The sequence below is a fragment of the Eurypyga helias genome, unplaced genomic scaffold (assembly GCF_000690775.1).
Source record: "Eurypyga helias isolate BGI_N326 unplaced genomic scaffold, ASM69077v1 scaffold42961, whole genome shotgun sequence".
Lineage (NCBI taxonomy): Eukaryota > Metazoa > Chordata > Aves > Eurypygiformes > Eurypygidae > Eurypyga > Eurypyga helias.
The window spans coordinates 5,304-15,845 of record NW_010233684.1 but is presented as its reverse complement, the minus strand read 5'-3'; the positions used below and the strand labels follow the sequence as shown (position 1 = coordinate 15,845).

General features: G+C 36.8%; 1 protein-coding gene across 1 annotated transcript in view; it reads right to left on the bottom strand.

Annotated features, from left to right (window-relative positions):
- Nucleotides 1-941: 941 nt before the first annotated feature.
- Nucleotides 942-10,542, bottom strand: part of LOC104517209 (voltage-dependent calcium channel subunit alpha-2/delta-1-like) — a gene marked incomplete at its 3' end in the record, with an annotated part of 10,917 nt that continues 1,316 nt past the window's right edge. Inside the window, exons 2-6 of the mRNA XM_010161792.1 lie at nt 9,685-9,756; nt 8,536-8,607; nt 5,226-5,287; nt 2,907-2,983; nt 942-1,002 (exon numbers count right to left, since the gene is read on the bottom strand). Of these exons, the coding sequence (XP_010160094.1) occupies nt 942-1,002; nt 2,907-2,983; nt 5,226-5,287; nt 8,536-8,607; nt 9,685-9,756 (344 nt within the window). The remainder of the gene's footprint in view (nt 1,003-2,906; nt 2,984-5,225; nt 5,288-8,535; nt 8,608-9,684; nt 9,757-10,542) is intronic.

The window sequence follows — 10,542 nt, the reverse complement described above, 5'->3', positions numbered from 1 at the left end:
CACCTCTCCTATGACGAAACGCTGTTGGGAGAGTTGGGGCTGTTCAGCCTGGAGAAGAGAAGGCTCCAGGGGGACTTTATAGCACCTTCCAGGGGGCCTACAAGGAAGCTGGGGGGGACTTTTTACAAGGGCCTGTAGTGACAGGACAAGGGGCAACGGGTTTAAATTGAAAGCAGGCAGGTTTAGATTAGATATCAGGAAGAAGTTCTTCCCTGAAAGGGTGGGGAGGCACTGGAACAGGTTGCCCAGAGAAGCTGTGGATGCCCCATCCCTGGAAGTGTCCCAGGCCAGGCTGGATGTGGCTTTGAGCAACCTGGTCTAGTGGAAGGTGTCCCTGCCCATGGGAGGGGGGTTGGAACTAGATGATCTTTAAGGTCCCTTCCAACCCAAACCATTCTGTGAGTCTATGAAACAAGAACTATGCAATTTTACATTAAAAAGCAGGGAACTAATGAATTTACTTGATCAATTTTCAATGATTCAATAATTCTTTATGTTCAATGAATCAAAAATTAATTAATCGTTAAGTGAGAGAGAACTTTGAAACACTTTACCCTGAAGTGGGAAAACATCTCGTGGTAAGTATTACATTACGTATTTTACAGATTAGAAGCTAAAGAACCAAGTTGTAAAATCTTAAAAGTGACAACCACAGGAAATGAACAGATGTGTATAAGACTTCCATTAAAACATCACTATCAGATTTTACAGCTCTCTTTGATTAATATCAACAGGAATCAGAGCCTGAAGATACTATTTACACTCCAGCAAGGAGAAAAGATTGATCTTGTAAAAAAAGAATTTAATAACTGCATTTTTACTTAGTATTTTTTACTAAAATGAAACTTTATTGGTCAAGTTTGTAGTTTGTAAATGTCATTAATCTAATCAAATATCCCTTTACTGCTGAAATAATACTTATTACTGGGAAATTAACCAACCTTGGTGCTATAAACGTGTAGCCAGCTTCATCAAAATGTTCAGGCTTCAGTGTTTCTGAAACTACAAAGATGAAGAGTAAACCCCAAGTAAGTAAAATGCGCCATTTGCCAACATTTTTCTTTTCACAATATCTGACTCTCTTTTGCATGCATCCACGAATTTAGGAAGAAATGTTTATTTTGAGACACTTCAATACTAATATACCATATACTCAGTATTTCACAGTATAGGAAGAAATTACTTGACTACTATATACAACATCCAGCTGGTAACAATAACATATCTAACAACTTACTTTGATAAGACATTTCATTAGCATGAAAACATATGAGATGTTTTCATTAGAATTACAGTCTAATACAAAGAAATATTTGGTACACTGAGTTGTTAGAACATGAAGAAAAATGCTTCTAGGATATTCTGCAATAGGGTTTAAGAGATGCATCCATATAAGCATCATTTTCAATGCTACTGAGAATAATGGTTTTAAAAGCTGGTGTCACTGAACACTGATAGGACCAGACAAAGAAGGATTAGAGATTATCAACATATCAAAATGTGCATGAAAACAGAAAAATTTTTTTTGGGGTTTTTTTTTTTTTCCTTTCTATTGCTATGGTACCCAGTGATGATGGGAAAAATCCTGAGATGAGAACTACAGAGGAGAATATCCAGTAGGAATAGAAATATAAGTGAAAAATATCAACTGCAGTAAACAAAAGGAAATTGAGCAACAAGAATATACTTGCCCTTTTTGATTGCGACTATCCATCAGAAAGAGAAAGCAGGGAAACAGAAAAAAACAGGGTAAAGCAAAAGGGGTCACAAAACAATATTTTATTCAAACAGCCCCTTGAATAAAAATATTGTGCATAGATAGAGCAAAGGTTCAATTTACATACAGCTGTAATTTGGAAAAAAGACAAACATTTTTGAAGACTGAAGAATATGTCTTTCTCAGCTATTTCTCAAGTACCTTCTATATACTGTGGCTATTTCAAGGGTCTGTTTTGCAGGTTATACTGGCATAAGTGCAAAACCAGATGATCTAATTCATAAAGAGAAACATATTCATTCACTAAAACTTTAATTTTAAACCACTTACTATTTGACAATGTTACAAAATAAATCTCTGATTATTAAAAACTTGCTATATCCTAGCCCATATGCAGGACGCGATGGCAAAAGTGATTTAGTGCTAACCAAGTTTTCTCTAAACTAACATTATCTATGCCTGTCACAGAGATTCATAGTGCTTTTCTAACTTTCTAGTTAACTGCATATTTGTTCAAGCTTATCGTAACACTTGGATAAACTTAAAAGAATGTGATGGGTTCTATTTTGTCTACTATCTAGATTACAGTTACCTGCACCTAATAATCAAAAAGCATTTGAATACTCACAAATATCATCTCCAGTTATCTCTCCAGAATCTGTAAATGGCTTGAAATTGGTCTAGTCCAAAAATACATTACAGGCATCCACTAAAACTAATTTTAGAAGGCAAAAGAAAAACCTAGCTGCACGCCAAACCAAACAGTGCTTGTTTCTACGGGCAGCAGAGGTAATTTGCTAAATATTTCTCTGTAACTACTGTAAAAATAACAAAACAGGCTTTACTCTTATAGTCTGTACTACGACATTTAGCTAATAGAAGGAGAAAATAATATCCAGACCCTTAAAATGACAGCAACAGAGGATACACAAAGCAATGATTCTATAGGCACAGAGCAAGGGGAAAGGATTGTCAGTGGAACTGGGGTACCTGCACATATTCTATCTGTATAGAATATTTCTTGTACCTTGGATGTTACAATGGGTTAGAATCATTGCTGCAGATTTTGGGTACATCATGATAACATCAGTGAATTCCACAAAATTTATGAATTTTAAACATTGCTTTTTTGAGTGAGTCTGAGACTTGGCAATACTAGGTAAACTCAGGGAACCTTCACAGTACTTACATCTGGCTTGAGTTATTGGTTCTTCTATTTTGGCTTTAATATAATAAAAGCTGTATGATGGTAACACCAATGCCAAACTGCAATAGAAGTGAGACAAGTAAAGCAATTATGTTATTTGCAGCGGTTTTCCAGTTTCAGCTTCTGTGTGTTTTGAAAGCAATAAACAAGTTTGGAAGTTGGATTATCATGATACAAGATAGTCACATAATGAAATACCAGCCTCACACTTTGTAAGAAACACAAGCAGGTTCATGCTGGTCTTGAGGTTCCCTGTCCTTGTTTTCCATCTTATTTATGCTTTTAAGTATAAAACCATTTTTTAATGGATAAGCGAGGAATTTCCAAATAATTGCAAATAATCAAATACATGATTGCTTGTATTTTCCTCTATCACATTTGGCATCCTAATGTAACACATCAAAGTGATCACTGACTGTAAAAATCAGCATGTGGTATTGCACTGATTTGTATGCATCATATATCATATCATACTCTCCTTTTACTAATAAAACAACTATTGGCATTCATTAGGAAATGTATCTGGAAATACTTGAATTCAAATTACATTCAAGATACAAAATGTTTTCTTGAATCATGCAGTCACCACTAAAATCCTTGAACATCATTGTGCAATAACATTTTAAGATTTGCAAAGCATTTGCAACGTATTTCTTTTAGATTATGCTTATTTTTGTTCTTTTTGAACTAAATCCAGTATGTGTATTCCCACATGTTCAGTTCTAAAAAGGTATGTAAAGGACAGGAGGTACAAATAGTCATTAAAAGCATCATCTACCATCTCGCATCCTTAAATTTTGCACTCAGTTTTCATCACTGTAGAACTGCAATGGTTTCTAATGGATAGCCACAGAAATTAACCTTAAAAAAGTTGTACAATTGAGCCATAAATGAGATGACCTTTAATGATACATTTGCCATTTAAACAGAATGTGAGATCCCTGAATATGTAATGATAGACTTCTACCAATTTTCCTCTGAGGAAATCCGTAGCAGTTTACCTGTCATTAACAGTTACTGCTAGCAGAAATTGCTAATTAAAATCCATAATTTTTAATTTAATAGGTTTTCTGCCATGTGACTCCATGGATTTATTGCGGTATCTCATGCCAGGAAACTCAGTAAGAATTAAGTCGTCATATAAATCAAATGCATTTCTTTATTGATCGCCGGACGGCTTAGTCTGGTAAAAAACCCCTTTCTTTCTTACTAAAGATAGAGGTAGTTCAACAAAAAAAAAAAAAAAAAAAGGGATGCTGAATCAAAGATCCTACATTTGTGTTCTCTTAAAACTGACATGTTTGGTTTTACATGCAAATTAACAATGGCATTCTCATGGGCTGTAAACCTGTGCAGAACAAAACAGAAAATGGGAACCAGCTTGCCTGAGGACTACTGAAATTCATCACCATAAAAACACTATTTTGGTAAAACTTTGACTCAATATTTTTACCATTGAGTTTTAACTAGAGCAATTTAACTTTTCTGCAACTTGGTAAACTTAAATTTGTTCTGGATAATGTCAATTTCCTACATTCCTTCTAATGTTACAGAGCTGTGTCCTCTGTAAACAAATCTTTGAAATAATATACACACCAATGTTGTCTTCAAGGAGAGATGTGCTTTTACCCATTACTTCATTTGCTCCTGCTGCCATTCACCATATAGCTTTTACACACATAATTACCGTTACATAATTACAAACATAATTTATCTGTAATAAATAATTATGGATTTCAGAGATAATCAGTAGCGTGGTTCCTGCCTCTGTAATCTGACATGAAGGTTAGCAAAGTCATGAGATCAGCAATGGCTATGACTGAAAAAGTCATGCCCAAAACATGTCATATTTTTTATCTAGACAAAAATATTGCATCTTCCTTTTTAATATGTATATTAAAACAAGAATATGTAGACAATGAAAAGAAAAGATGAAATGGGAGGAGGAATCTAAAAGAAAGTGTACAGTTGAGAATCAAAGTACACTGTGATACAGAAAGTAGGAGGAAAACCAAGATCTTCGACATCAATCATAAAGAGCAGTTTTTCCTGCATACTGAAATACCCTAGTGATAAATCTCAGCATTTGGATGAAAGACTGAGGTTCTGGTCCTTAGACAAAGCCACAATTCTGATCTATAAAGCAACCCAGAAAATCCTACAGGCCTAGACACAAGATGATCTGTTACTGATTGTTACTGATACAGCTAGTATAGAAAAGGTCGCACAAAAATATTAACCAAAATAAACAAAAAGGACATTTAACTACATGAAAGAAGTCAGAGAACAGAAATGAGTTACCTGTAATCAGTGCCATTCACAGCAGTCCATGTATATGTTCTGTTTCCTTTATCAATATATCTCTACAAAGAGATATTGATGAAAAATAAACTATTAACTCTGGAGCTTCAACAAGCATAGCCTTTTCTTGAGAAATACAGTGTGAAATCAAGTACAAATCTGTTGGAATTCTATTTAATATTTTGCTAAAAGCATGAGCTGAGCTGCAACTCCTTCTCTTAAACGTTTTCCAAACTTGTATTATGAGAAAGAATCACCTATATCCTTTTTACTGAACATTAACAAAATACAAATTTCAATAAACCCAGAAAAACATGACCTATCATTTACCCTTTTAAACTCATTGGCCAGGCCTATGTAAACCTTCTTCTATGTTATTTAAATTAAAAAAAAAAAAAAAGGTTATCTCCTTCCTGGGCCATTTTCTAGTTGAATAATTAAAAGAAAAAAATTCAATTATAAATATACTTTGTAGATAACTTTAACAACAGAAAACCCAGTGCCTGTGCTTTCAGGTCATAGTACCACTGGCTAAATGCATTTACATCTGAGTCATATCTACAGGCACAGCCAGGTAATCCTGATTGTATACACACCCCATTCTAAATTTGTATGTGTTTCTTATCTCATTAGGAGGGCCTTGTATTTGTGAAAAATTTAACACTGAAGTTAATGTTTAGTTTTTAATAACTTAATACATTAGGATAAGCTTTACTATTTATTGTCTTTTGGTATGAAAAATAATGTGATCGACACAGTCCCACAGTTCGCCATAGATTTAACCATTAATGCACCTGCCCAACATTGTTTTACTCAATTTTCCACTTTGAAAACTACATGTTTATGCCAGCTTCAATATATTATTTTACAATCAGAGATTTGTAAGCAGGCCAGCAATGAAATCTGTGCAGCTGTTGCACCACAACTTTACAAACATCGGTGGAAGGTCCCACAGGTATACCTCTGCATTACCTCTTTCAAAACAAAAAGTGTAAAACAAAAGTGTGAAAATAACCACGGGTCTTTTTTGACATCTGTAATTTGAAACCTTCTCATTACCTGGCTGCTGCTTTTCAGTACAGGTATGACAGTGTAAATAATTTCATAGTAATTTTGGAAAGAAAAAATGGAAAATAAAGGAAAGGGAAAACAAAAAAGATGCATATATCAATGTCTAATGTCTTGATATATTTCATATTTAAGGTAAAAAGCTAGTTGAAGATATTCCTATCCAAGCCTATTTATATTTAATAAAGTGCCTATACTATTACTATTACTATTACTTCAATAAGAATACTTATTGACACTTGAACCTAGCGCTGCCATTCCCTCCAAGCAAGACACAGTGCCGTGGGTTGCACACCATGGATGCTGGCAAGAGAAAAGCAGTGTGCAAGGTGGGAGGGAAGGAAGATAAAAACCGGGCTCATTACATCCTGCTGCCACCAGCACCGTGAACATGCATGAAAGCGAATTGGCTGAAATCTCCCTTCAAAGATAACCCAGCTGATCACACGTCCTCATACGTCAGCTCCTGTTTGCCTACTGCACCACTGAGCCGTCGGAGACCCCCCAATCCTCAGCTGCTCGCTGCAAACAACCTACACACGTTCCTGCCGTTTTTGTGACCCTTCAGTTTTCACTACTGCCCACCCCGGCTGCCCAAATGTGGCAATGCTTTTGTTCCTATGGCATCCCCTCTGCTAGCTGGAAAGCCCCTGAGGCCTTGGGAGACTTCAGCGCACCCCACCCACGCTCGCTACGAGTCCAGTCTCTATGCTGTTGTATGAGGTCATCTCCCAAGACACTGCTGGGCCCAGCTGCAACACAAAAGGAGAGCAATGCAGACTTAAACCAAAAAGCAAAACAAAAAGGACATCAATTTTAAGCCTCAAGACTGCAAATGTCAGTTCCTTTTTATAAGAAAACGGAGGAATCTATCAAGTCCTAAGTGATGCATGGCTCATGCACGGCCCATGGTCTGAAGCAGCTTTATTCTGGCTTTAGCAGCCTGGAGCTGGGACGGTGCAACGGCTTGAAGCAGTCACCGTTGCCAGCCATCTCTGGCTGCTCCCTTCTTCTCTCCGAGGTCCAAGTAGAGGAAGAAATCTTGTACCATGGTGCAAGTGAAGGCGAGGGAAATTAATTTGATTGTGCACTTGAAGCATCTGACACATTCTCATGCGCTCAGGGACATCACATCTCCGCTGCCCACCCCGGTGCTGCACCCGACTCCAGCGTTTCCAAGTGTAAATGCTTCCCCTCCCTCCCTCTTCGGGAAAACAGTTGCAGGACCAACTGTAGCAGGCCTTTTTTTGTCACAGCCTGAGAAATGCATGGACAGCCTGAGACATCTTCAACAACTTTGCTATTTCTTGTGTAACCTCAGTAGAGCAAGTACAACCTTACTGTATTTTTGTGACCTAATGCTCCCTTTTCTAAATGCCTGCACAGAGCCCTTTTCACCCATAAACTGGAAAGGCACTCCTTAAACAAAACAACAACACAAGTCTGAAAATCTCCCTGAGTCCCTCCCTGCAGGAGCAGCTTATCCCCGGCGCGGATGTCAGCAGGACTTTGGACTCTCCAACAGCGGATCAGGAATGGCCCAGTCTCCCTTCAGAATAGGTGGACAGGCTGGTGGTTTCTTAGACAAAATGGGCTTCTGACCCAGGTGAGGTAGCAGAACTGACATCGGATGGGGCTGACCTCCCCAGATGACTCTCTTTCTACAACAGTAACTGCGAGGCCTACTCTGTCCACAACTGCTCCTTTGGCACAGCAGTCATTATTTCTCCTCATTAAGGTCCCCAACAATTAGAGCATACATGTAAGAATCCTTATCAAATTTGAGTGTCTCCTCATGTACATAATATAGCTGTAAGATGAATTTGCTTATCCCAAATATTCTTCATTTACGGGATATAAATATTATATTTATTTTCTCACTACTTTCTTCCCATTCAACCACAATATAAACTACCAAAACCATCCTCACACATCTTTGCAAGCAAATTAAGTACTTTCTTTTGTGATTCATACATAGAAGTAGGCTGGGTCCATTTCCTGGTGAACAGAGTGTAAGACCTCATCAACAACTGCCTGATTAATGATGCACCAAAGAAACCAAGAAACAAAACAATTCTTCTTTTCATAAGTGCATAATTTCTTTTACTATAAGCCAGTAAAACCAGCAAATCTAGAGGGAAAATGATACAAACTGACAAAATTAACATCTTTTCACCATTTCACAGTGTTTTTCTGGTTTTGTTTGTTCCTGTAAATGTAATTGCCTGTGTTCCTATCTTACCTCATCCTGGGACTTGACCAGTGTTTCAAATGTTTTTTCTCCACTTTCTCCATCTATCATTTTTTTCCGAATCTATTGGCAAGAAAGAAGAAATAAAAAACCCCACGAACCTAGGTGTTGCATGTAACATGAATAATGTTTTCAGTGATTTGAAGTACTTCATACAGACACAGAAAATGGTAATTCATATGAAAGTCATAACTCTAAAAAAACCCGGTAAATTTACAATTTTCAGATTTTTCTAATTAGAAGTTACTTTATCCACATACATACTTAATGGGCAGAGTTATGAAGCAGCACTTCTGGTGTAATTTACATAGCAAGACCATCCCATAAACCTCCCTGAAGTTGAGCACTAGAGAGAGTATGAACTCTGTGTATACGAGAAGGAGTTTTGACTAGCATTTTTCATACTTCCCGGCACATCTGTGATTCTGGTAGCAGCAGTGATTCACAAAAACATTTTGATACCAGTCTGAGCCTAATTCCTCTTTGGATCAGGATTCAAAGAATCTTAAGGTGGAATTTGACAGATACCAGTAGTGTCATTGGGAAAGAACACTTTCAAATGAAGTGAGTAAGTAAGTTTAAAAAATGTAAAATGTTCTAAACCCCCCCATTTAATTTCACAAAACTAACAAACTCTTTCTAAAAATTCTGATGACTGAATATATTACAAAACTAGTAACTGACAAATATACAGAGGATTTAATTTGTTGCCAAAACTTAATTTCAGTTCTTAGTTTTCTCTCTCACCACAGCAACAATCCTGTGTTAGTAAGAGATAGGGAAATACTTTAAAAATTTCAGGAAATACATTAATATCCTATTAAAAAATGTTCTTTTCTGAAAAAGTTAATAAACCCCCTCCCCAGGGATTGTTACTTAATGAGGAAGAATGATTTAAACAGCAATCATGGTGCCTTTCAAAATGAGAGGAATACAATGCTTTGCCCTTGCCTATGAATAATACCACTTCTCAGTTTGTTTCATTAAAACTTTATCTGTCTATAAATTCATCATTTTGATGCATTTAAAATTGAAATTTATAATTAAATAGATTACCATTCAAAATCTAAAATGTATTGCTTTTCAGTTATCATACAGTAAAATAGAAGCAATAGGTACTAAGAAACCAGGTAATCTCACCTCAACTTTAATATCATTTTCCAATTCAGCATCTAAAAAATCCAGTGTAACAGGTTCCTGGGATTTAGGATTCTGAAGCAGAAGATATTGAATGATGAAATAACAAAGACAGAGTATAATGTTAGAAATCATTCTAATCCCTCCATTTCAAAGTAATGTACTTAACTGGGCTTACTTACCCGACTATTTTAATCTCTTACAGCATGATGAGTTAGTAGTGGCCCTTTCCCATTTATTTTATTTCACTGGGTAGAGCGAATATAGATTAATTGGGTAAGTGAAAATCAAATTAACACTAAAGGCCAGGGTCTGTCCACAGTGTGTCATGTATGGAGCTCATGTCAGGAAGCTGCTTCTCTACTGCTGTTATGTCACAGGCTATAAAGTGGCAGAAGATGCATCAGAGGAAGCAATCTCTCATTAGGTGTCTTGCATCCATGAAGGGAGAGAGAAATTTGGGATAGTTTTCCAGATGACCAGGAAAATGGGGCTATTGCACCCTTCTGCAAAGCAGACTGCAGACTTGCTGTTATGAGGTTGGAATGGACTGCTGCCCAGTCACCGCCAAGATTCAAAGAGGCAGCAATTCTAATATGAATTTCTTTATTATACGAAAATTAAAATCACTTTTACTGACAGCATTACAGGACTTCCCTGACCAGCTTGCAGTTTTGAATGCATTTTGCTTGACATTAGTACTATGAACTCAATTTAAGAGATGGAAACCTCTAGCACAGAAATACTACAACCCAGCAGCTTCAAGACCTAAGGAATATACATGACATCAACCCTTGACTATGGAGCACAGAGAAGTTTGGTGGTATGTGTCTGTAGGAACCCTGGTCCCATAGGAGTGTG